The sequence below is a fragment of the Alligator mississippiensis genome, chromosome 3, assembly GCF_030867095.1.
Source record: "Alligator mississippiensis isolate rAllMis1 chromosome 3, rAllMis1, whole genome shotgun sequence".
Lineage (NCBI taxonomy): Eukaryota > Metazoa > Chordata > Crocodylia > Alligatoridae > Alligator > Alligator mississippiensis.
Window position 1 is genome coordinate 37,828,462 of NC_081826.1, and position 26,906 is coordinate 37,855,367.

At 44.8% G+C, this 26,906-nt stretch overlaps 1 protein-coding gene across 7 annotated transcripts in view; it reads right to left on the reverse strand.

The window, feature by feature from the left end:
* GRHL2 (grainyhead like transcription factor 2) overlaps positions 1-26,906 on the reverse strand; it is a 131,025-nt gene that overhangs the window by 45,878 nt on the left and 58,241 nt on the right. For 6 of the 7 annotated variants that reach the window (XM_059723836.1, XM_019495793.2, XM_006267650.4 and 3 more), the window contains exons 8-9: positions 18,532-18,626; positions 3,434-3,592 (exon numbers count right to left, since the gene is read on the reverse strand). In XM_059723836.1, coding sequence (XP_059579819.1) covers positions 3,434-3,592; positions 18,532-18,626 — 254 coding nt within the window. The remainder of the gene's footprint in view (positions 1-3,433; positions 3,593-18,531; positions 18,627-26,906) is intronic. The other variant, XM_059723837.1, reaches the window with a different exon arrangement.

Genomic DNA, 26,906 nt, shown 5'->3' on the forward strand with positions numbered 1-26,906 from the left:
TTATGACAAATGGCACTTACAACCTCTGTAAATTACGACAGTGTTGAGGTTCTGATAGGGTTTCAACTTTATGACGCTGGACACAGCTGCCTCTAGCTAGTAAGTCTGCTGTGGTGAGGCGTAGGGTGGGGGGGCTGGAGGTGCAGATCAATGCCCCTGCAGTGAGGGCTGGGACAGGAGCTGCCCAGCAGGTGGGGGCATGTGGGGAGGGGGTGGGGCAGCTCCCGCTGCTGCACACTGCTGGTCTGAGGGAGCATGGCAGGGCACGTGCCCCCGGGTCTACATGGGGCAGGCAGGGCCGGGGCTGTGACAGGCTGTACTCTGGGCTGGCAGCAGAAGATGCTGAGAGAGTGGAGACTATGCCCTCCTGATGCTTGCCCAGCTGGGGTGGGGTGGGGCAAAGCTGCTGCATTGCCTCTGGACAAGCGGCACGCAGCGGCCAGAGCCGCCCCGGCCTCCCAGGCTTGCCCCACCCCGGCTGGGCAAGCAGTGGCAGGGCATGGAGGGGAAGTGTGCTCCCAAATCTGTAGGCTGCACTCTGGGCAGGCAGCATAGGCTACAGCAAATCTTAGGGTGGCTGCAGCCCTCCCCCCCACCATAGCCTCCGCTCTGCTGCCCACCCCACTCCGATCCAGAGGCACACTCCCCACCCCCCATGCCCTACAACTGTTGCCACTGCCATTCACCTAGCTGGGGCGGTGTGGGGCAAAGCTGCGGCTTGTCCAGGATGTGCAGGGAGGCCGGGGAACCTCCAGCTGCTGTGTGCTGCTTGTCCGTAGGCAACACAATGGCTCTGCCCTGCTCCAGCTGGGCAAGCGGCAAGAGGGTATAACCCCCACTCCCAGTGCCTTCTGCCACCCACCTTAAGCACAGCCTAATGCAGCCCCGGTCCTGCAGATTCAGAGGCACATGGTCCCCACCCATCCCCTCCTGGACCAGTGGTAGGAGCTGAGACAAGAGCCACCATCCATACAAGCTACCAGGCAAGCAGCTGCTAGACTGGTAGCCCGCAGCAGCGGGAGCCACCCACCCTGTCCCCACATCCCCCTACCCTGGCTGGGCCACCCTTGTCCCAGCCCATCCTAGCCCCAGCCCGAATCCCCTCCCTCACTGCGGGGGCATTGATCTGCTCCCCCATTCCCCAACAGACTTACCAGCTAGAGGCAGCTGTGTCGAGCATGGTAAAGGAACCAATTCCCCATTTATAACGTTGTTCCTATGGGAAAATTGGTTCCGAGTTACAATGTTTCGACTTAAAACATGGTTTTCAGGAACCAATTGCATCATAAGTTTGAGGACTGCCTGTATCTTTTACTAGAGCAGCCACATAGGTGGGAGAAATGCTGGTCAATCTTTCAAGCACAATGCCCCTTTTCTGAAAGTTTATCTAATATCTCTCCCAACTCTACAGTTGGTCCAGTAAGAGATACTACAAAACCCCTTGCTTCTCGTATGTTAACAATACTGTCAGGATAAAAATATTTAGTTTTCTTTTCCATATTAAAGAGAACTTCTTACATAATTAAAAACCAAAATAAAAATGAAAAAAAAAAAACCTATTCAGATTTATCTTCATGTCACTATTTATTGATGCTGGAGAGAGTCACTTTGCAACTCCTTTAATTGTCTCAATGATAATAAACCAGCTACTTTCTAGCCATCAGATTTTCACACAATATTACAATCTGTTTTTGGCAAACATAGCAAAAGATGTTATGTTTTCCTTTTATGAAACAGTTTTCATAAGATATTTTATTAAATCAAGAGGAGGAGGAGCAATACCACATTTTCTTCCTTTTTTCTTTAGTTTAATAAACAGAACAATTTTTTTCTGTGTTACTAGGTGGTATATAATAGAACTGCAAGAGCAAGCAGTCCCCTGACATTCTACCTATACTAGTTCTTGTATTTTTAAAGAAAAACAAAACAGTGCCTCTCTTCATTCCACTACCTTAGACAGGGAGACCCTATCCTGTTTTGCTCATGTTCAGTTTATGCTCCTCCTTTGTGTCAACTGAATTTCTCTTATTGCTTCAGCAGGGCACAACAGAACACTTGCAACTTGTGCTGAAATCCCTACTGTGTGCTTTTCGCTCTGCAGTCTCACTGAAACCACAGATTAAAGTCAATGAGAAGGTCTTGCTGTCCAGTTGTAAGAAGCCTAGAACAACCATACCATATGCATACAAGAGTGAGTACAAAGGGTAGCTCAGTCTCCAGACCTGACCTAAATTTCAGGCCTGATTTGCTCCTGCCTGGCTCATTTTACACCATGATAGCACCAACTGATTTCAGTGGAGATGCTCCTGATTGACATCAGTGTAAGTGAGAACAAAATCAGGGTCCAGTGTCTATGAGATGGGCCCTCATATGTTAAAAAATGACACTGATCCCACCACAACGTTTCACATAATCCACTAAACATGTTTCATAGAGGGATGATTCTCAGTCTGCCAGCCCCAGGCCAACCTAAAGCTAGAAGGCTCACTAGTCCATTACCAATCCCCTGGAGCCCTCCAGCCCCCACCTTTAACATAGTTTTGATCTGTGTAACACTTTAACTACTCTTGTGATCTCTTCTCCTACTAGAAAATGGTCATGATTAAATGCATCAACATTCATTTCCTGTTTCCTAGCCTGGAAACATGAAGTATCAATTATGCGGACAGACAAAGCAATTCACATTGATCATTCAAAATCTCAACCCCACAGTTTCTACAGGTCACTGTTGAAGAGGCTATGCTCTAGACTTTTTTTTAAATAATTCTGATTTTCTAATTACTTTTCTAAAACAGGTAAATGAAAGACTTGTTCCTTTGATATTTACTGAGCTATTAACAGCCAGCTGTAGGTTCAAATCTGTGTAAATATTTGACATTCAAAGTTACAATTAAAAAGTATAGAACTAAGGCTGTAAGAAGACTTCAGAGCATACATTTACATTCATTATTTGCAACATTTTTCTCTACTTTTAAAACCCACCTGATTAACCTTTGAAAATGTTATTGCCATGAGGGAATTAGAAAGATGGGGGAAATTTGAGAGAGGGAATTGGACAGGGATCTGAAGACACGCCTGGAAGGCAGGACTCACTGAGATCTTACCCTCACTTTAAAAGCAAAGTCTCTCCATGACCTGGAGCATGTCTTTTAACCCATCTGTCCTAATCTGCAAAATGGGAAAAATAAATGCTGGATAGAAATTTCAAAAACACTAATGAGTGGAAGAATCACGTGCGAAGATGCTGCATAGGAACTAAAATCCGCTGCAGCTGATTCATTAGATGTCAAAACTTGTCAAAAAACTTCTCCATCAATACCATTTTTCTTGGAATAAAAAGTCTTTTTCTACCTAGCACTAATATACAGCAATAGCAACACAAATTGTCCAATGAGATATCCTCCCCACTTTCCACAACCTTATCTTCACTCACCTTGTCACAAAAGACCTTGATCTGGCAGTAGGCTCGGTGGATGGGTTTATTGCTGCGATTATTGTAGCTATAAGTGTCAATTTGAATCATCAAAGGAAGCCCCTTTACACCTTTTTGTGAAGAAAAATCTGTGCTCAGGCAATTCACTGTGATGAAAATCTGAAGCAGAGAGACAGAGATCAGAGATTACCTTTAAAAGGCTGTACAAGTGATTATTCTTCACTGGAGACTTCTGAGACTGTATGATAATGTGTGGCAAAATTTAAAGCAAGAGCTATCTTCATTAAAAACAGAAAAAAAGAAATATATAGTTATAAAAATTTTGTTTTTGCATTCAACTACCATCTCAAATTTTGAAAACTCACAGAACTGCATCTTCATTCCAGATGCAACTATTTCTGTCCAAATTCAATTTTGGCCTGTCTGACATCTCATAAGTGTTCAGCTATCAATTTAAGTTTGATAGACAAACCAGAACTAAACTTTCCCATAGCTCTTTTTCTTTTCCACTGTCTTAAAACCACTGTCCTCCTTGCTTTTCACTACCCTGAGTTACATCTTTGACTTCTCTAGGTCTTCATATGCTAGTTGTATCTTCAGCTTGCCAAATCTTTCTGCATAAAATCTCTAAGATCTGACCTCTCCTACTCATTCACACTGCTAATACTGGCTCAGGCTCTCATCTTCCATTTGACAACATCCTTTTTTCTGCTTTTGACAAATCAGATTTTGCCATGTGTAACAGGGGACAATGCTTCCAGGGCCGGGTCATAGTACCGGCCCACCCACCTGTCTAGGGCAGTCTGCCCAGTCTCTCCTGCCACGCCTTGTTGTTAAAATACTGGTTGTAACAACGTGGGTGGCTGCCCATTTAAGACCCCAATGCCTAGGGGTATGCACACTACTCCGACCTTCCCTCATCATGTCCCATGCCTCACAGATGGCATCCCTGAGTTGTTCTTTACTCCAGCTTGTAGCTGGGTCAAACTCAGCCCCTTGCTAGGTCTCATGCATTCGTCCTTTCACTCTGCCCTATTGGGCCTCATTCATACCGCCCCATCTCACTGGGGCCTCTTCCACTCTCCCTTCTCACCAGGCCTCTTACTTGCTGCCCCTCACTGAGCCACACCCAACCTGCCCTGCTCCCTTAAGCGACTGCGTAGGCCATCAGGGTTGCCTACGCGCACTCCTTGGGTTGCCGGCATGCAGCCTCTTGGGCCCGCTCCCAAACTTCACTTGAACAGTGACCAGCCAATTTGCCTTACCCTGGGCAGAGCTCTGACCCAAGCCCCTCTCCAGATAACTCGTTGTTCTCACCCCCTCATTAGGGCAACTACTCGCCCCTTCCATCCACAACTCACACTGAGCTGAATCACTCAGCCTCGGGCCCAACTACAGCCTCAGGAATCCAAAGATCAATCTTGGTCTCGCTGCCCCCGTCTGGGGTTTACACTCATGCCCTCACCCTAGGGCCTGCCTCTCACTGCCCTTTCTCTGGGGCCTTACAACTACTACTGTTGCTGGCTCAGGCCTGAGCTAAAATGGAGGTTGCTCAGCCCTCTCCTCCAATCACATGGCCCGGCCTGTGGCCATGTGACTTGCTCATCAAGGCTAGCTCACACCTGCCAGTTGCCTTACTGTCTGAACTTGTCCTTAAAGTGGCAGGCACCTAAAGGTGCTCTGCCACACACCTTTCCCCTTAAAATGGTTGCCATTGGGGGTCTCTCCTTGCTGCTTACCATGTAGTGGAGCTATACGAAGCTTCGGTCCCCGATTCCATTTGGCGAAGATTCTGCCCAATTAAGGGCCGCATCTCCAAATCCGAACTAATCAGGAGACCCCTTAATCTCTCCAAATCGAATCTGAATACTCCGAATCAATTTGGAGAGATTCAGAAAGATTTGGCAATTCGGACATGGACATAGCTTTAAATGTTTTTTCTACATACCTCAAGGTACCAGGCGGCTCATCAATGCTGCACTGCTGGGGCAGATGAAGTGTCCCACAGGAGCATAGGGGGCTCCCCAGCAGACCTGGAAATGGACCAGAAGCACTTCTGGTCCACTTCTGGGTCCACCAGGGAATGCACAGGGGGACCCCCTGCCCCCTCCCCAGCTTGGCAACTGATGCCTTCTGGGTCTGAGGGGCACCCAGGGTCCCCCTGCAGCTGATCGCCAAGCCAGGGAGTAAGCGGGGGGAGGGGGGGTATGCTCCCCAGCAGATCCAGAAGCGGACCGGAAGTACCTCCGGTCCACTTCCAGGTTTGTTGCTGAGCACACGGGGGGTCCCCCTGCACTCCTGTAGGATGCTCCATCCTCCCCAGCACTGCAGCATTCACGAGCTGTGCCTGGTACCTTGAGGTATGTAGAAAAAACATTTAAAGCAGTACATGTCTGAATTGCTGATTCTCTGAATCGGCATCGAATCTTCAGATATGGATTTGGCCAAATCGAATCAGAGACAGTGGTGTGAATCAACTAATCAAATCACTGTCCCCCGTTTGGGCCAAATCCAAATCAAATATAGCCCATTTCATACATCCCTACCATGCAGGCTCCTCACTAAGTGGCAAGCACCCCGACGGTTCTCCGTTACACCATGTCATGAATGGTGCTGTAAAGATCATTTTCCTAGCTCATCACTTTTGCTCCTCTTTTGGTATCACTTCCCTGGTTGCCTTTCTCTACTGCTCCATACATAAATGGCTTACATAAATGACTTGCTATTCCTTTCACAGCCTTCCATAACCTATTGCCACACAATGTTGTCCATTTGTTAAATGTTCAAACAAGCACCTTTGCATTTTTTTCCTCATCCGATCTCACACCTGCAAAGCTACTTCTTCACGTTCAAATTCCTTAAAACATTTATTTACTAAGAAGTGTACCGAACTTTGACAACACTGGGGCTATTGGTGTCCTGTGACCACTGCCCATTGTGCTCTCTAGTAGGTCTCATTGCTTCTTGGTGCTCTGTATCAGATTGCCTGTACCTACCTGTTATCTCTTGCCTTATATGTATTATGTAAGCTTTTAGGGGCTAGGCAGTCTTTCTGTTGTATGTTTGCTCAGCACCTGATACAGTGCTGTCCCAGACGATGATTATACCTCCTCCAGAGTACCACAATACAAAAAAACAAATTATTATTGTTGCTATGAAATGGTGATTTCTTCCAATCCAGGATTCAGCACATGGGATTTTGGTGATGGAAATGTAATACTAAACTTCACTTTTCTCACTGACATATGTATACATTATATAATGATCCTTTTCCCCTTAGCGCACAGGGGTAAGTCCTACTGAAGAAAATACATGCCCTATGGAACACACAAGCAAAGAAAACTGGCAGTACAAATTGTGAGGAACAAGTCTCAGGGTAAAAAGGAGAGACTTAGTGGTGGAAGAAATCCCCAGAAATTAAGAAAAAAAAGTCAGAGAATTGAAGAGGTTCCCACTTCTCCACAAATGCAAGATTTTTTTTATTATTTTTATTTTAAATAGGAAGTGTTTTCCTAAAGTCCCATTGCTACCTACCACTCCAATGGTAAGTTACACCCACAATAAAGGAGTGCTGCTGGAGTGATGGGGGAGGGGTGTGTCACTCTGAAGTTAACATTATGGTCAGGTATTTTATGATGGAGTTGGCACAGCCTGTTTGCCTGATTGAGCTAATGGCATAGCAGCTTTTCTGCACCTGATTGTATCAGACCGCTGCATTTACAAATGAAATAGTTGAACTTTAACTGAAGTGAGGGGAGGGAGTCAGGGAAGGGCCCAGGCTGAAACTGATTTTGAAGCTGATAGTGTTATTCTGTTTCACATTGCAGCTCAGCCTACCCAGCTCCAGGGGCTGACTGTGGACACAGTGTAAGTTCTTGGAAATGTGGGGGGCTTACTCTCATTTACCTTCACTCTCCTTTAGGCTGCTCTGGCAGTGTCTCAAAGTGACCAGAAATATAGTGCAGTGCAAAGGCATCTTAGCATACATGAGAATATGGTCTATAATTTTTGCTCAGATGAGAGGTAAAAAAAAAAAAAGCACTGTCATATCTTATACAATTGCATATATTACTATGCATTGCCTTTTCCAATCCCCAGAAATATAGAGCATAACATGAGATATCAGAGAAAACTGGCTCGATCAACTGCAAAATTATTAAGACTTTTTAATGTTACAGAAAAGTGAAATAGAGTGATAAAAAATTATTCAACATGAATAATAGAGGGACATTATAAAATTCAATATCCAGCCCTGGACCCTGTAATGTACTGTGATCTTTCAAAACAGAAATAATTGTACCTTCATGCCATATGCATGAAAATTAGGATGCTTCTATTATCCTTAACACCATATCACTTGTACCATGTGGAGAGACAGATGGATTGGAATAAACACAGATCATTGATTTTCACAAGAGTTTTTACCTCCATACTTTTCTATTAGCTTCCCTTTAAAGCAAAGGTATGTTTTATAAAGATAAAAAAACCCTAGTAAACAGAGTACAGAGTATGGGGTCCTGAAGGAACATATATTTTCTTGAAGTTGATTTTAATTTCTTATTTTGAATCACTGAAGGCACTGGCATGCATCTCTGAAAGACTTCTCTGATCAGACAATTGAGTTCTCAGGAGCCCTTGTATTATTACACAGCATAGTGCTGATTTTCATTAAGTTTTGACTCTGGCAAGCTCCTCTAGATTGGATGCCAGTGAGATAGCAGGGTGAGTGAGGACCTGCCCACCTCCTTTGCCCCCCCAGCAGAAGTGTTCTTTTGAAATGCATTGCTAACAGATGTCTTTTCTGTTACATATTTTTTTAATGAAAAATCACTAGTTAAAACTATACTACAGGCTCCCATTTGTGCTGTTATTAACAATTAATTCCATTTCTAGCTTTGACCCCATGTTCTTAAATTGCACCTTGCAACCTCCCACACAAACTGCTACTCGCATTATAGGCAGACAAGCTTGAGTGTCAGTCTGAGGAGAAAAATTAACAAAATGAAGAAAAAGAAATCTACTGAGCATCTGCTGCTCACCTGGACTGTTGACCTTAATATTTTCCTTCTCCCTTAGTGCTTCTTAAATTTTTGCTTTCCTATCTGTTTTTTGCTCTATATAAAAATTTAACACTGGCCATAATGTACTTTATGTGGCATATCTCTGAATTGAAAGAAACCCATGTAACCTAGTGGAGATTCTCTCTCACCCCCTTAATCAAGAATCACAACATTAACCACCCCGAGGCAATGAGGGAGGAATGTGGCCTGCTCTGATGATCAACAATTTTCACTTGCCCTTTCATGTAGGGCTTATTTTTTCCTGTATAACCCTCACCTCTCAGGCCACTGGCAGACATTAAAATAACAGTGTGATAGAGATCTGAGGAATGTTATGTCCCATTCCAAACATGGTGCATCCTGCCTTGCCATGCATGCATAGCAAGACATGCAGTGTTTGGGATGGGACATAAAATTCCCCAGATCCCAAACTGCATGACTGTTGGGGCTGAACTGTGACCTGGGGCTACCCCCCCAACCCAATTCTATAGATTGAGCAACAGGATGCTAACACTTGGGCCCTGGGGCTGTCCCATGCTCAACTGAGTATTGAGATTGGGCAGTGGGTGCTTGTAGCTGGGTGGTTTAAAAGCCTAGAGTACTGGGAGCCTGAATCTGAAGAGCCTTTCCCTGATCTTGTGTCCCTGCACTCTAGGCTTTTAAACAACCCATATGCAGCATGTGCTGTATTTAAAAGTTGCAGGATGCTGGGAGCACAAGAACAGAGAGTCTCTCCCCAGGTTCCTCTGCCCTGGGTTTTTCAGCACTACACATGCAACCCAGCTAGGATGCATGCAGAGTTTTTCAACTTGTGTCCATTTCCCCCCCCCCCCCCCCCCAAATTCTGATGTGGAACATGGGGCAGCTTCTGGTCCCAGTTGGAGACCAGGGCTGCCCCCAACCCAATCCCAGAGATTAGGCAGAGGGTGGTTATGTCCCAGGTCCTGGGGTTACTACATGCCCAATCCTGATGCTTAGCTGAGCACTGGGACAGGGCAAGGCACAGCCTTCAGTCCCATTTCAGCTGACTGTCAGCATCAAGACCATGGCAGCCCTGGGACTGGGACGCATTCATATAAACCAGCCCCCAAAATGTTCTAGATTATATGTGGAACATTTTTGTGGTTGGTTTGCCATTTTATGGTACCATAAATTGACTGAATGCGTGACGTGATTGGATCTCAACTGTGTTTTACAAGCAGAAAGACCCTGAGTTTTACCTTTAGTGCAGAAAAGACTTGTCAGGATTAGAAACATTTTAAAGCAATAAGAGAATTATGGCCTTTCATTAATCTGCTTTTCTGCTCACTTGAACCAGCAGGGAATCCAGGGCACTTTGATAATGACAAATGAGAAACATTTAATGACTGGCAAAGTTACAAAACTGACATAAGATAAAAATAACTGTCTGTCTCTTTCAGGGAAATCTTTAACTCCTTTTGGGGAGGAGTCCTGTTTTATGCAGCCATTATTATGAGGATTTCATATGTTTGTTAAACACTGAAGCATAATTAGTGCTGTACAAATGAAAAACACAGTTACCTGCCTTGAGAGACAGGCACAGCTCAACAATTCATTTCTTCTTTAGCATTTAATCCGGCCTACATGACTCCTACCTCAATCTCCTGGCTTATACACTTTAAAGGTCTGCAGTTATGAAACCTATAAATATAAGCCTTTTATTACTGTTTACATTTCTTGCTCTCACCACCTTAAAAAGAGCCGCTAGAAGTTTTTATGATGCAAAGTTAGACACTGTTCAACCATTTCTCTCTAGATTGCTAACAATATGTGAGATCTATACCCCTTAACTGTTCTTTAGAGAAATGAATGGCCTTCTTCTGCTGAATCGCATCATTCTTGGTGACCACAGAGAGTTAAGCTATTTGCATCTTTCTTGGGGAAAGTAAAACCAATCCCATCATTCCTTTTATTTATTTTTATATATATTTATAGCAGCTTTACAGTTTCGCCTGCCATCCATTATCTTATAAATCCCATACAAAGGTAAGACCTTTGTTTTAGTTCAATGCCAATGTCTCCAGCAAATGTTTGCACTTCTCATTTGAAGCTTCCTTTATCCACACCACACCCAAACAGCTACATAAAAATACCATTTGCTTTGAATCCCAGCTGCATACTTACTGAACCATTTGTATACCCTGAAATTTCAACATCACTTGCTACACCACAAGTTATTTTAACTCTCCCTTTACACACATGGGATGATTTATTAAACCTGGCTCTGAGCCTAATACCACATAAGTTCTGGTACCAGTACTTGGATATAAAACTGTCTATTCCTCCTAGCTCTATTTTTTAAAAGTATATAAATAACATTTTTCTCCTTAATGAACTATAATCTGATGTAGTTTAGCAAGGAAAGGAATAGTTGAGGACATCATAAATCTTAGCCTGCTCACATAATAAAACAAAACATATTATTCAAATTGATTATAACAAACATGCGTCATCACAATGCAAACAAACTTAATTCTGACCCATACATCTCTGGGGTCAGAGTTGTTTCTGTTATCATCTTGATTTTACAGCTATGCCCAATTGTACCATAGTTGAATTAGAAGGTCAAAGAGCTCAATTCTGCAATTACTTATTCAGACAGAAGGGAGGGTAGAGATGTACCTTATAGACTAGCTGAATCAGAGATGCATAAGCTTTCATAAGCCACAGTTCATAACATCAGAAAGCTTATGCATCTCTGATTCTGTTAATCTATAAAACACACCAGTACCTTTCCTTCTACATAACTTCAGACTAACATTGCTAACTACCTGTCTGATCAGTCATTTACTGAGAGTATTGATCATTGCCACAAGGTGTGTCCTACAAATAGGTGGAAAGCCTCCCATTGAGTTCAAGGCATGGAATTCAATTGTGAATTAAATCTAGTATAGACTTCAGTTGACTACAGTGTAAAAGGACTATTCAGAGTGGTAAACAACATGAAATAGCATGCATTTGGGGGTTCAAAGCCTAAATGTACCCATGCATGAATATGACACCACAAAATTTCTGTTTATCCAGTGCCAAAATGATATTGCCTTGTAGAAGTTTACATTCACCAAAATCCAACTAGTAATGTGACACATCATCTGCATTTTCCTCATAAACTATGCCTTAAATTTCATATAAAAATATTAACATTGCTGAAAAAAAATTATCTTGAAGAAATAGCAGTCCCAACTCATTTAAAATTAGTTTTCTATCAATCATGCACAAGGCCACTATTTATTTTCAACTACATCAGAAGAGTTTGTGTGGGTTAAGAAAAAAGCTTCCATTCAATCTTTGGTGGTCTGTTTTTCAAGCAAGCTCAACTTTTATCAGAAGTCAGATTGAAAATACATATGTTTATCAAAATAAAAGAGAGAAAAAGAAAAATATGCTATCTATAAAGTTTCAGTAGATCTTTGCCATCTTGCTAGACAAGCAGGATCAAATTCTACTGAGAGACAAGAAGGAGGTTTGTTGATCTTAGCACATGCCTTTAGCACAGTCACAGACTTTTGTATGAGATACTTTTTACAGTTAGACAGCTATTCTATGCTTATTTCTTTCTCAACTACCTTTACAAATATTAAGTGAGAAGCCAGCTAATCATCCTTGTCTTAAATATACATTATCTATACATAAAAGTAAATGAGGGGCTGAAAGGAAGGTAAAACTTTTGTATACTGTCTAGCAGGGTACTCTTAATACATAGTGTCATTCCTCTGAGGATCCCAAAAATTAGTTTAATATGGTTGGAAATCCCTTCCTCTGATTCTCCTATATCCCATATTTAACTAAAATATCCCATTGTACTCAATAAGCTTCAGTATGACTCGTCTTCTGTCACATAGCTGGATCCATAGCCCACTGAAGACAATGGACAGTCTCCCACTTAGTTCAATGTACTATGCATTGGGTTAATTTTTCTTTCCCTTCCAACCTACACTGAGGAAGGTGGAGGATCAATGACTACAACAAAAGGAGGTAGCTTTACCAAAGCTGTAACTATTTTAAGTAACCAAGGAAGCAGAAGAGGTCTCTGCCTGAATTCTTTACATACATAATAACGCTTCTTAATACATAATACAGCTTTACATAAACCAAACTGAGATGCTGCCTCAGGAAGACATAAGAAGTCTTGCCTTATAATATGCTAAATTCTGGTTCCCTTGCTCAGGCTAAATATTACCTTTCTCCTCAAGCACTTCCAACAGCAAGGTACTATTCAGCTTGAGTTTTGGAGTCAGAATCTGGCTCTAAAACAACAGCCCATCATCTGGATTATATGGTGATGGAGAAAGGAGCGATCTGATTTTGGAGGTAGTGCTGTCTTGATGCTGGGAAAAGTATCAGATATGATTTTAAAACAAGAAAAGAAAAAGAAAACTGGAATTGCTGAAGGAGCACAAAGAATTATTTTTTTCCTCCTCCTCAGTAGAAGGCTTCAAGTAACAGCTCTGAAGCCCGGGAAACAACTCCTCTTTGGAGCATTCTGTTTGACTCAAATGAAAGAGGCCTTTGTGTTTGCGAGGCTAGTTTTAATCTTGAAATTGTGGTGAAAGGGGGAAAACAACACTGGGGAGAAACAATGGATCCAGTTTAAAGACTATTCTTCAAAAAGTTTAAGAAAGGAGAGTCTGTAATTAGGGCTTGAAGTTCTCCAGCTCCCTTGAATGAGGTAAGTACTGAGGGGGAAAAACAGCTTTTAATTACAAGACTTCAAGTCTATGGCTTTCAAATAACTCAGTGGAATCTTGTAAGAATTCCTATTTCTGGGCATTAGCAAATGACCAGTTCCTTTTGAAATCTTATACACACACAAATAAGAAACCTGCCTTAAAAAAAAAAGTGAAAGCTGAGATGTTCAAGTATTCACGTGCTTCCAGAAGCTAGAGGTGCAAGAACCACACCAAATATTACAAGAATCAGGATAAAATTGTGAGAGTCAGTGACACTGGTTATGTGGGGCTAATGGGTTTTTAACCCCCTCTTTCACTTAATAAATAAATTGGTATTGTGGGAACTGACTTTGTTCCTCCCTATTTTCTAGCAGCATGATGGAGACAACAGCCATGGGGCAGCCTTTCAATGCAGCCAAAGGAGGAAGAGACCAATTAGGTGAATGGAAGTCTAGCCCATAAGAAAGTTCCTCCCTCTAGTAACACAAGGCTGAGAGCTGCAAACATATGCAGGCTACTTTTCTAAGTCTGCTTTGGGACAGAAAACCCCACAGAGTCAAAACAGCCTTAGTGTAGGGCCCTGTACCTACCTCAAGGACAGCACTGGGAACAGAAGAAAGGAAGAGCTGAAGTTGCAGAGAATGAGGAGATAGCCAGCCTGTGACTTCAAGGATGCAGCAAGTAGGGGCCAATTAGCCAGAAGGAAAGGAGCAGGAACGCCTGATATCTTGGTTAAGGGAAGATAAGATATGATGAGACTTCTAAGTTGGTGAGTAAAGAGCCTGTAACCAAGTGAGAAAGGTAAAGGTAAAGAACAAGGAAACATGTGACCTGGGGAGCCAAAAGGTGTCCTGCTTCCTGTTGAAAGGTAAAGTAAGGAGCAGAATGGAAGAGGGGGCCTACAAACTCCTTTTCAAGAGATCCATGGAAGCAGTAGGAGGAGCTGCAGGAGAAGAGCTAAGGTGGGCAAAATTCATTTGTAGGGGGAGTTGGGAGGAGCTGCAAGTTGTTTAATTGATTTTTGGGGGGGGAGGGGGAGAGGAAATCAGAAATAATTTTGGGGTGGAGAGGATGCTAGGTGTCAGAAGCATTCATTTCCAGATGGAGGAGCAGTATCTAGGACCCCACTGACACCTTACACTTCAGGTGTGATTAACCACTTAATCACCCTAAGTGGTCACTAGGCCACATGTTCAATCAAGTAATGGTATGAAAAAAAAGGAATAACCTACAAAGTTACTCCAAAAAATATGCATAATAACTTTGTAGCTGCTTCCTATAGCACAATTAATTGAATGTGTGGCTAGGGGCCCCTAGGCTGGGAGCCCCATCAACTGATTGAAGTTCCTACCTGTGGGAGGGCCATCTGCACCCCCAAGCCTGGGAGCTTCCAACTGACAGGGATCCCAGCCGCATGGGGGCGTGCACCCACCCAAGGCTGGGAAATCACAGCACTTGGTCTTTCAGCCATGAGGGTGCATGGTGCAGTCCCACAGCTGGGAGTTCACAGCAGCTGAGGTATCCCAGCTGTGGGGCTGAATGGAGTGCCCCTGCAGCTTGGAGCTCCATCAGCTGAGGGGGCTCCCAGATGCAGGAGCTTGCTTCTTGCCATTTGAGGGGGCAGCCTGAGATTGGGCTTGCCCTGCACCAGCAATAAGGTGTGATGAGATGATTTGCGATCCTATGATCATGCTTCCTGCCATGCATGTTTAAAGATATGCTTATTGCATTTTGTTTCTCTATAATTTGAATTAAATACAACATTCACTAATAAATGTCAGGATTCTGATTCAATTTAAAAGGAGGCAGGATAGCGACAGTCAAGTCTGTCATCACTGAATGTCACCTCCTGCAAGTATAATCTCAGTGTATAGGGATATATTGGTGAGCTTTGTTATGAGTGTAATTCATCTTCTGGATGTTGGCCCTATGGTGTACTTGAATGCTGGTGATATTTAACATGAAGCTGGTTCCTGTTATCCAGTGAGCCTTGAGATCATTCACTAGTTATTATTTCTGAAAAGCCTGCAATACCAATACCGATTTTACAATGTGTCACAACCCAATTAAGCAGTGCCCATGCCGCAAGCAAGAGATACTATTCAAAGCATTTTCATTCTGCACTAGGTTAACTAAGGGTTAACAAAATGATAGTAACAGCCTTTTTTGCTGAGCACGCCAAAAAGAGATTTATAGCTGCGACACTAACAAGAGAAAAAACTTTTGCCTTCTGTGCTTTATATAAATCATTATAATTGGTCAGAGTAAAACTGGGAGTAGCCCTGCAACAAGACCCTAGAGGAGACCGCTATATAATTGGCAATTCTAATTAAATTTATGACATTGCGAAATATAATTGGCTATTACACAAATAAAACCCGCTTGCATTTTCGCAAAGTCGGAGACCTCTGAAAACACATCACAGAGTAAACTGATGAGCTAATCATTCATCAATATCATCCCCGCCGCGACCTCCTAGGCGTATCCTTAACCTGCATGCTCGATAAACCATAACCTGCTAACCGCCGGCCTGTATATATCTGCAGACCGACCTCATGAACTCTAAGCTGTAACTAACTAAGTATCTCTGACCTCCGTCATTCACCACCTTGACGGCGTAAACAATCTTGTTTTGCAACCGATAAGCGTCCATGCCTAATTCCACTCCAAGCGTCACAAGTACCCGCCTGCCGGGCCCCTAAGGCCCCGGACCCCTCGCTACAGTGCACGGCAGCAACACAATGTAGTTTTTCCTTGTTAGTATAAGGTCAGAGAACACAAACTTGTTTTAACCAACTATTTCACTGCATCTGTACCAACTTAATGCAATGACTTGGATGCTGATACAAAAATAGGAAAAACTTGAAAATTATCAATTTAAATCTAGCTAAGCCATTAATAGGTGGGAGTTACAGATTGCTATGGACAGCCAACTAGTCTCTACAAAGCTATCTCCTCAGTTCTGTGTGATGAATTGCATCTCTATAACTAAATTATGAGAGTTAAAATTGTTCCTGGAATCTAGACCATTCTTATTTAGAATAGCTGCAAGGGAACTGCATTTTTAATTGAATGGGAAAATACGTAAAATAACCTAGGCAATGAAAAATAAAATTTAGCAGCTCTAGTTTGATACCTAGCTCCAGCCACATCAATATATACAACCCCATTGAAAACAATGACACAAGTCACTGACAGCATAATTTGGCTCACATAATATTTATTATTGATGATGATGATGATGAAGAAGAAGAGTTCAGCTTGGATCACATTTGTCACCTTATAGGTTTGACTCTTAACACACACACACACACACACACACACACACACACCTTTATAAAATTGACCTATTCAAGTAGAAACCATTGCAAGACAATAAATATGGAACCCCACTATGCTATTTTGCAATGTATTTCCAGTGATTAATCTCCCTTTATTAGGCAGGAACCTGGCTCAGTTTGAAATACTTCTCCAAAAGCTTTATCTCAGGGGGGGCCCTGTTTTCATACACCAGGGGTGGGCAATTATTTTGGGCACAGGGCTGCTTACCAAGTCTTGGCAAACTGTCGAGGGCCTCATGGGTAGCTCCACCCCTTGACAGTTGCCCCGCCCCCTAGTTGCCATCTTGCGACTGGAAGTCCCACCTCCTAACCCCTGATCTTTGCCACCAGAAGTCCCTCCCCTTGCCCCTGGAAGGACTCCTTTCAACAAGGGTTTTTGCTATCTCAGAACCAGAAAAATACCAAACTATAATTCTAAAACTCAAATATCTACAACATTTATTAATTTGATTTCAAAATATATTTTTGTCCTGATTTACATTTGTTTGTGTCGTGCACATAGAGATGATTGCATAATAGCAATGAAGTCTTACTCTTATCTATTGTGGAGGGGTGGAGGCATGGGGGGGGTATAGGTTTGTGGGAGGCTGTGCATGTGTGGGTATGTGGGGGAAGGTGTGGAGGTGTGTGAGAGGGTTTTCTGGGGGGGTAGGTGTGGGGTGAGGGGGCATGTGGATGTGTGTGTGGATATGGGGTTTGTGTGGGGGGAACTGCATTGGGGGCAGGGCGGCTGAGATCTGCGTGTATAGCAGTGCGAGAGGGGTGTGGGTGCATGTATATGGTGGGGTGTGCGTGTGGGACTTGCCCTATGAACTCACTCACTCACTGCCCATGCACATGCGCGCACGCACACACTGTCCCTCCCTTATTGCTCTCCCTCTCCCCCCCACTCCTGCCTTCATTGCACAGATGCATGTGCATGTGCGCACACACACCCGCTCCTGCTCCTGGCCCCAGGGTACAGGTGCAGGCCCTGTGCTTCCACAATCTGGCCATGCAGCCAGGAGTCATGTGATGCAGGAGCAGCTGGCTGGTGGGCAGGGATGCACTGAAAGTGGTGGCAGGTGAGGGGGAGTGGGAGCGAGCAGGCATGCAAGAGCGCAGTGACAGCTGGGCGGGAGCTCAGGGCCCATACCAGTGTCCCAGGGCCAGCGCTGGCAGGGCCCAGAGTGGGCGGCAGGTGTGTGGGGTCCCAGTCAGCAGGGGCTCTAAGGAACCAGGCTCTCTCCCTGCTGGCACAGCCCAGCCTTGCTCCACAGAGCCCTTCTAGCCTGCACCCCATGCTCCTGTCGCCCCACTCTGGGCGCCAGTGGCACTGGCCCCAGGAGACAGCTGCAGCCCCACACTCCCACCCAGCTGTCACTGCGTTCCCATGCACCCCCTCATTGCCACTCCCCCCATCCCACACTTTCCTGCCTGTCACTGCAGCACTCCAGCATAGCTGTGACCACTGGACTTAGCACGAGGCAGCCTGTACCCAAGGACTGGGGTGATATTCCACGATCCTCCTGTCTCCCTCCCCTCCCCCCCCCCCCATGTTCTTATCTGAATAGCCCTCTCCAGTGCAGTGATGCAGGAACAGCCTGACATTCCTAGGCCAGAAGTTTCTGCTAGGCAGGGGGTCCTGCTTGGAGGGGCCTGGGGGGGCAGGGCTAGGTGGGCCTTGCTGCAGGGTCCTGCTGCCAGCTTCCCCTGGGTCCTGCTGCCCCTGGATCCTGTCATCTTTGGGAGGGAGCAGATAAATACTAATTTCCTAAAATTTTTATGGGTCCCACGGTCCCCATAGAACAACCTGTATTTTGCCTGCCCCTGTCATATACCATCTTGCCGTAAAGAGATTCCATACGCATACCTCAAGTCACCTGGGCTACCTATGAGAAAGTAGAATTTGTTCACTTCTGCACAACTGTCTTGTGTTAATTAAGGAGGAGAATGGGGTGGATGGGAGAGATAATATTTATAAATAAATGCCATTAAGAATACAATTCACTCTGTGTATAACCTACCTTTGCTTCTTCATTGACATCCCAAGTAAAGGACACAGCGTTGTATGCAATTTCTTCAATGTTCCCAATGGTGTTAAAACTCTCCTTGTAATCAGCTGTGGACACAACAAATTTTAAAAAATGTTGTGAAAAATTATATATACGTTTATTCTTAAAGTTCATGGATGAGTCTTCAAGTCTGCCCTTTGCCTTTTCATTCAGGTGGGGTTCAGGTGTCAGGAAAACCTACAGTGTTACTTATGTTTCACTGCAGATGGAAAGGCAGGTTGGCACTTTAGAAACTTCCTGCTCTACCTTCTTCTTGACTTAAGCCCCTTTCTGATGTTTAATTGTTAATAAATCTAATTTAGCACACTGTGATATTTCTGCTAAGATATACTCTTTAGTACACTGTGGGGGCATCTACAAGAGATGCTTACTAAAGATTTGCCTAATTAGCTCCACAGTAAAGCAACACCATTTACACATGCAGAGCTATTAGCCTGGAGTAAACTAATTAATTCTGCCATAGGTTAGTACTGCCTGCTGCAGGTACTATCCTACAGTGGAGTTATTTACTGCACCGCAATGCATGTGTAGAGGGCGACTGGAGCTGGCTGGGGCACAAGGGTGCTACAATGTGGGAGCTGCCTGCCAGCCAGCCCCACACAGTAGCACCCTTATGCCCCAACCAGCCCCTCGAGCCAGGGCAGAGCAGCTTCAAGCTGGCAGGCTGACCCCTGAAGCCGTCTGCCAGCCAGGGCTGTACCACCCTGGCTTAATGTGCTGCAGTCCTGGACGCATGTGTAAACACTGTACCTGGGAACAATAAACTCCAGAGTGAACTGTGCTGGAGTTTATTCATGCACATTAACTGTACGTGTAGATGTGCCCTGTGTGACCTCTATTTTTACTTGAGATTTTGTTCTTAACAAGAAATCAGTAGTTCTGCAACAGGAACAAATGAGTGTGCTCATTAACTTGGTAGCAAGAAGGAATGGCTAAAATGGGAAGGCAAAGGAAACACTTTAAAGGAGGATTTTAAAGATGACTGAAAAAAAGAGCCAAGGAGGTCAATGAACCTTGAAGATGGCTTGTGACATCTAAGTATTACTCCTGTCATTAGCAAAATCAGCCTGGAGGAGAAAGGAATTATTCCTTCAAACATGCTTCCTCATTATCTTACAATTTTGAAAGATATGATTTAGTCAAACACAAAATGGTTGAGCTTGATACAGGGATAACTAGGCAAAATCAAATGGTTTGTTCTAGGTAGGAGGTCAGGTTAGATGATCTAATAGACCCTGCTGGCCTTCAACTCTGTGAACTTATGATTGATATAGACTAGAAACCCTCAAAGAGCAAGGCTCACTGGTTTTGAACCCTGATGGCTAGAAAGCTGATTAAATTTTTTAAGAGAGAGCTAAGAGAACAAAAGACTTCTGCCATTACTCATCTTAAGAACAATTTATGGCTCATTTTTGTTTTAGAGATGCAACAATAACCAGGATATGGTCTTCCATTCTTTCAAGGAAATGGGAGTTTTGGCGCAGTGTTCACTATGGGTGCATCTACACATGCAATTAATGTGACATGATAAACTCTGGAGCAGTTTGTGCCAGAGTACACTGCTCCTGGGTGCAGTGTCTATACGTGTCCCTGGGACAGCAGCATTTTCAGCTGAGGCAGAACAGCCCCAGGCTGGCAGCAGCCTCAGGTGGGGTCAGCCCTGGGCTCCAAGTAGTGGCATTGGGTAGCAGAGGGGCTGGCTGGGACACAAGATTAAAAAAAAAAAAAAAAAGTAGCTTTACACATTTTAAAAGAAATGCCCTAACAGATTCACTGGAAGCAAATGAAGTCCTGGATGTCTGAATTGTGCAGTAAAGTCACCTTTTACCCATCTGTGGAATCAAAAGGATAGATTCCAAGTTCAGGCCTACAGGCTATAGGTATTTTACACTGCAACCAAATTGGTAGAATGCCTTGGCCCAGATAGTTTCATTTGTACCATTTGTTACCGACAGAAATATGAGAAACCCTTTTCACAGACATTTCAGAGTAAACGTATGTTTAAAAACATGATCATTTAACAAATGAACAAATGTTTATAACCAGCAAAGAAAAATACATTTGTGTTTTGTTTTTGGTTTTTTTTACTTCTTCGTGACTGAGCAGCTCACTTTATCTTGCTTACTTTGGAATTTATCCACAAAAAAAAATAAAATAAAAAATTTGTGCTTGTTTTAAAGTTAGATACATCAGGAACATATCCATCAAACATGAAAAAGCAGAACTTGGAAATGTCATCTTTCCTATAATTTAAGGCATGGGGTGGTAGATCTTCAAAAAATGTGGGTTTTTGCCCTCAAATTGAATTGGAAACAGGAAAAATGAGCCCAAGTGGTTTTTAAAACATCCAAAGGAAACTGCATCCCCTTAGTTAATTGGGTTTCACATCCTTGGGGCCCATGATATTCTAACTTTATTGGTACTGTCATCACCTAAAAAATATTGACAAGGAGAACAACCATGTATACAAGGCCTGAATTTCTAAGGTAAAGGAAAATAGGAAAAACCTGTATGAAGAATCTTTGTTTTGTGTTTTTTGCTGTTGTTTTGGTAAAGCAGAAGAAAGAAACAATAACCTATGTTTTCTCTTTTCCTGGTCACCTTTAATATTTCTAACTCCAGATTAAAAGAGACTTCAGTTTCTTCAAGAAAGCATGTCATCTCTCCATGGAATAAGTCAATCTCTTAAGGGCTGTAATTGCACTTTGTACAAGACAGCTGTAATTATTTAATGCAACCATCCTTATCTTCTAACTTTTGTCTGTATCTGCACTTCAAAAATATGTTGATTTCTAACTTTGTAGTTAGTTGTATAAAGGGAATAATATTCTGCATCTGTAAATGATGGTCTTATGCATTCCTAGTATTCCTGTTCTCAGTCTTGTTTTCTCTTTAAGAAAATAATAAACAGTATGTGGGTTTTAAAAATAACAACTAGCAACAGTTGATTAATGTAAATTTGTCTAGCAAAAACACCAGTGTTGTGAGGGTAATAACTTAATGTGAGAGAGAGAAGAATAATTAATAGACATCCTCTGCTCTGAAAGGCAGGGGTGCTGTCTGGACTAGTGAAACAATGCATCTGGAATGCCTGAAACAATTTGCATACTAGGAAGAATTCATAATGTTCATATGCCCCAAACATGGCATAGGGCAGACACCTTCTTCCATAAGGTAAAACAACTGGTCACAATATAAGTGTGTTTAGAGAGGAAGTTACTGCTTTCTATCTCCACTGTGAATTTAGGTCATTTTTCTAAATGAAGACATTGGCATCACAATCTCATTTTTGTTTAAGAATGCAAGCAAGAAAAATTGAGACACACATACATCTCAAATGTGCACAAGGACACACTTTTAGTCGATGACTGAGCAAAAATACCTTGTGCAAATGATAACACATCTTGGAAAGAGGTGAACAAAAGGTCTTGTAAATATAGGGGCACCGATACATTGGTCCATATTGTATTGGTACCAATAAGAGGAAGATTAAAATTATCAGCAAATCAGCTTTTTTTGGCTAATGTCACCAATAAATGTCACATGCATTGGTGCAGCCTCAACATGCATGCAGCCAGAAATGCAGCCTGGCAGCTTGGAGAGTAGTGTTCAGCAGGTAAGTCTGTTGGGGGGAAGGGGTGTGGGGGCAAGCAGATTGAGGCCCTCATGGTGAGGGAGGGAGCAGGGCTGGGGCAGGGCAGAGCTGGCGGCTCATCTGGGGGGCAGCTCCCACCACTGTGCACATCCCCAAGGGAAGCATAGGGAGGTGTGCCCCTCCAGATGTGTGTGTGAGGTAAGAGTGGGCTGCTGCCCCCACCCTTTACCGCCATGCTTCCTCTCAGGGGCTGTGTTGGTCTCTTCCCAGCAGCTGAACTCCAGCCGGGCAGGATGGGGTGGTGGTGGCACTGGGAGGAAGGTTACAGGGAGGCTATGGTAGTGGCTCTAGCACCCCCCCCATAGTCCCCCTGACCCAACCCGAGCACACTTGACAGGAAGAACCCGGTGCATCCTCCAAGTACAAGTGCACAATGGCACTCTGTCCTCACCCCACAAACAGATCCAGGAGGCACATGTCCCCCATGCTACTCCTGCGAGTATGCACAGTGGCAAGAGCCATTACCTGCACCCCCAGATGAGGCACCAGCTCCATCCCATACCCTGCCCCTCCTCCAGCCTCACTCCCTCCCTCACTGCAGGGGCCATGATCTGCCACCCCCAAACCCCTTCCCTCCCCCTTTGCCCCTTCCCAATTGACTTACCAGCTGGACAATGCTCTCCAAGCTGCCAGGCTGCATATCAGCAATCGGATCGATATTAGCCAATGTTGCTGGTTAATAATTGGCCATTGGCATCAGCCAAAAAAATCTTCATCAGTGCACCCCTACTTGTAAAGAAACATTCTGTTCTTCTAAAAGACTGGCAGAACCTAGCATCCCCCCACCCTTTCCCTTCTTCTCACAGATGCCTCCATTTCTGTAACTCCTATACACAAGACAAGAAAGCTGTATGATGTGCCATTTAAATGAGCTGTACGCTGTCCCCTCCAAACTATCACCAGCTAAAGAATCCAAAGCAGATAAAATGAGCAATCATTTCCATGGATATTGGAAAATTGCCAACCTAATTATATTCTCAAGCTGCTCTTGCTTTACCAGAAGAAAATTAGGCTTCCCTTTATACCTTTTAGAGAGAGAGACTGAAATTATTTCCATTTTTTGGATAAATCATATACAGTATAACCTCATAAATCCGGTGCGCTCGGGACCGAGCACCTGCCAGAAATTTGAAATGCTGGATTTTTCTAAAACCAGCATGGCAGCTGGTTGCGGAGTGGGAGGGGTGTGGGGGAGGGAGGGCACATGCAAGCTTCCCCCTCTGCATATGGGGGGAAGCCAGGGGGGAGGGGGAGCAGCAGCTGGTCCCAGAGCAGTGGGGAGGGGGGCGGGGGGGGAGTGCCAGATTTTTGAAAATTTGTATTTTTCCATATCCAGATTTATGAGGTTATACTGTACTCGATGTTGAAATTTGCTACATAACACAATAAAAAAGGTAAAAATTGTATGGACTATGTGTGATGATAACAATTTTGTATTAAGCAGATAAATACCGCTACCAATGCTAGATAAAATATGGGTAAAACTGTAGACACACCCACTGATACAAGAGATGCTACTGCACAGTAGCTTCTGAAAAAAACCCTGCAGGGACAGTACTGCGCAGTAATGCCATTTACTAGGGCTGTGCAAAATTTCGGCAGCCATTTCATTTCAGAGGTGTTTCGGCCCATTTTGGTGCCTGAAACACCAAATCTGAAATGAAATGGAAGGCTCCGAAATGAAATGAAACCATCCAAAATGTTTCGGATGTTTCAGAGGCGAGCTTGCGGGGAAACGGAAACTCAGAAGAGGAAGGGAGAAGAAAGGGAAGCAAGGACTGGTCCGATATTGACATCTGTAGCTGGCTAGTGTCTACAATCTGTCCCTGAGGTCCTTTCCAGTCCCAGTGCTCTGGGGGAGGGACTGAGAAATAACATATAAGGCTCTGTATGAAGTCTTTCTGTCCTTTTTGTGAGCTGTCTGTCTGGAAGCAACAGCATATGAAAGCTACTGTGGCTGGCTGCAGTGACTGGCTTCCTAGTCAGTCTCTTGCTAGTCTCTCTTTTTGAAAAGGATTGGACATACATCCTTCCAATATATTACAGACAGAAGATATAGTATACAGATAAAAGAAAATATAATAAAGACATAGAAGATATAATAAACAGATAGAACAGGGGCAATTATTGGTAAGCAACCCTCTGCCTGAAAGTTTTGGCAGGCTATTGAGGGCTGCATGGGTAGCCCCACCCCTTAACACATGCCCCGCCCCCTGGTCACCATCTTGGAACCAGAAGTCCTGCCCCTAACCTCTACCACAGGAAGTCCCTCCCCTTGCTCCTGGAAGTACTCCTTTGGGGAAAAGTGTTTGCCATCTTAGGGGGAAAAAAACCAACAAATTACAAACTAAAAATCAAACACCCATAATACTATATTTTAATTTAATTTTAAAAAAATTGTCCTGATTTGTGGGCGTTTCTGGTATATATGCAGAAATGATCGCATATGGGGGTTTGTGGGAATGTGTGGATGTGTGTGTGTGGGGGAGATATGGATGTGGGTATGGGAGCCATGTAGTGCAGACTGGCCAGGCAGGAAAGTGGGGAAAGTGACAGGGGCAGAGAGGAGAGTGGAAGTGAGCAGGAGCATAAGGCCTACACCAATGCCCCAGGACCAGCGCTGGCGGGGCCCAGAGTAGAGTGGTAGGGGTCTGTGGAGCCAGACTGGGCTGCACCAGCAGGGAGAGAGAGGGGAGCTGGCCAGGCTCCATACAGCCCCTGTCGGCTGGGGACCCTGCACTCTTCCTACCCTGCTCTAGGCCCTGCCGGCACTAGCCCTGGGACACCACCACAGACCCCGCACTGCTGCTAGCTCCCACTCATTTCCAGTGCCCCCATCCCAGCCCTGCAGTACAGGCAGAGAGCAGCATGCAGCCCCAACCCCATGCTCACCTACGGGTTACAAGCTGGTGCTCAGTATGGGGGAAAAGCACCCCACCCACCACAGCCAGCGCTTCCTGCTGCAACCACTCACAGCCCATGCACGGCTGTCCTGACCCTCCTCCGCATCACTGCCTCCCTGTGGGATAGCGGTGGCAACAGAGAGAGCAGGATGTGGAGATTCGGTGAAACTCCACACATACCTGATGCTCGAGAGGCTGGTGGAGCAACAGAAGGCCATCCATGAGATGGCCACGCACAGGGACATTGAGATCAGCAGTCCACTTAAAACAGAGTGGGATACCATCCCACAGATCTTGTTAGTTCTCAAAGCCACCGAGAGCCTCAGTGCTAGAGATGCTCTCTATAGCCAGGTGATACCCATAGTGAGGGAGCTTCAGAACCAAATGGAGGAGTTCCAGGGGATCAATGTTCCTGGCTAGGAGAAGACGCTGTCGCCAGAGGTGCAGGCACTGGTGCAGCAGCTGACGGAGGGCATCAAGTAGCTGGATCCGTTGCAGTCCAATACGATCCGCATGCTGGCAGCTATGTGCGAACCGAGGACGAAGGGGAGCGTGTGCGCTAGCAAAACCCTGGATCACTGGACAGAGGTGCTGATGAACGGTCAGGGAGGCAGAAGGGCAGAGGCAGGGGAATGTGGAAGAGGGGGATCCATTGTCCTGTGCCAGCACTCTGTCCAACCAGCCAGTCTTCCACCACAGGCACTGCCAACGTGGGCCAAGGGCATGGCTTCCATGTTGGAGTCCAGAGGCACCAGATCCCAGCATCCTGCAGGTAGCACCAAGGCCTTGGTGGCTAACTATCTTGTCGAGGACATAGAGCCACTGCTCTGTGACCCGTTAGCCTACTGGACAAGCCGCAGCCAGATGTGGCAGGATCTTGCCACAGTTGCCCAGGAACACCTGTCCTGGCCACCAGCCAGTGTTCTGAGCAAGAGGGTGCTCAGCATTGCTGGGGATGTTGTGACACCCCACCTAGTTTGGTGGAACAGCTGGTGTTCCTCAACATGAACTTCCTGCTGCTGGGGTTCTCCAAGCTCCACATGCAAACAGAGTGAATGCCACACCCTCCTCACTCCATCCACACCCATTTCCTTTTTCTTTTTTTTTTTTTAAACTGTTTCATAGTAGCTAGGGTCAGGAGGGACCTGAACAGATCATCAAGCCTGACCCCCTCCCACAGGCAGGAATGAATGCTGGGTTCACAAGACCCCAGACAGGTGATCATCCAAACTCCTCTTGAATTTGCCCAAGGTAGGGGCAAGGACCACTTCCCTGGGAAGTTGGTTCCAGATTTTGGCCACCCTAACCGTAAAATATTGCCTTCTAATCTCCAACCTAAACCTATTCTCCATCAGCTTATGACCATTGTTCCTTGTCACCCCAGGTGGTGCTGGGGAGAAAAGGGCTCTACCCATTTGCTGTTGATCCCCCCCAATGAGTTTGTAGGCAGCCACCAGGCCCCCTCTCAGCCTCCTCTTGCTTAGGCTGAACAGGTTCAGGTCCCTCAGTCTCTCCTCGTAGGGCCTGTCCTGCTGTCCTCTCACCAAGCAGGTGGCCCTCCTCTGAACCCTCTCCAGTCTGGCCACATCCCTTTTTAAGTGTGGTGCCCAGTACCGGACGTAGTACTCCAACTGTGGCCTGACCAAAGTCACATAGAGGGGGAGTATCACCTCTCTGGACAGGCCTGAGTTGCACCTTTGGATGCATGACAAGGTATGGCTGGCCTTGCTGGCTGCGGTCTGGCATTGGCGGCTCATGTTCATCTTGGA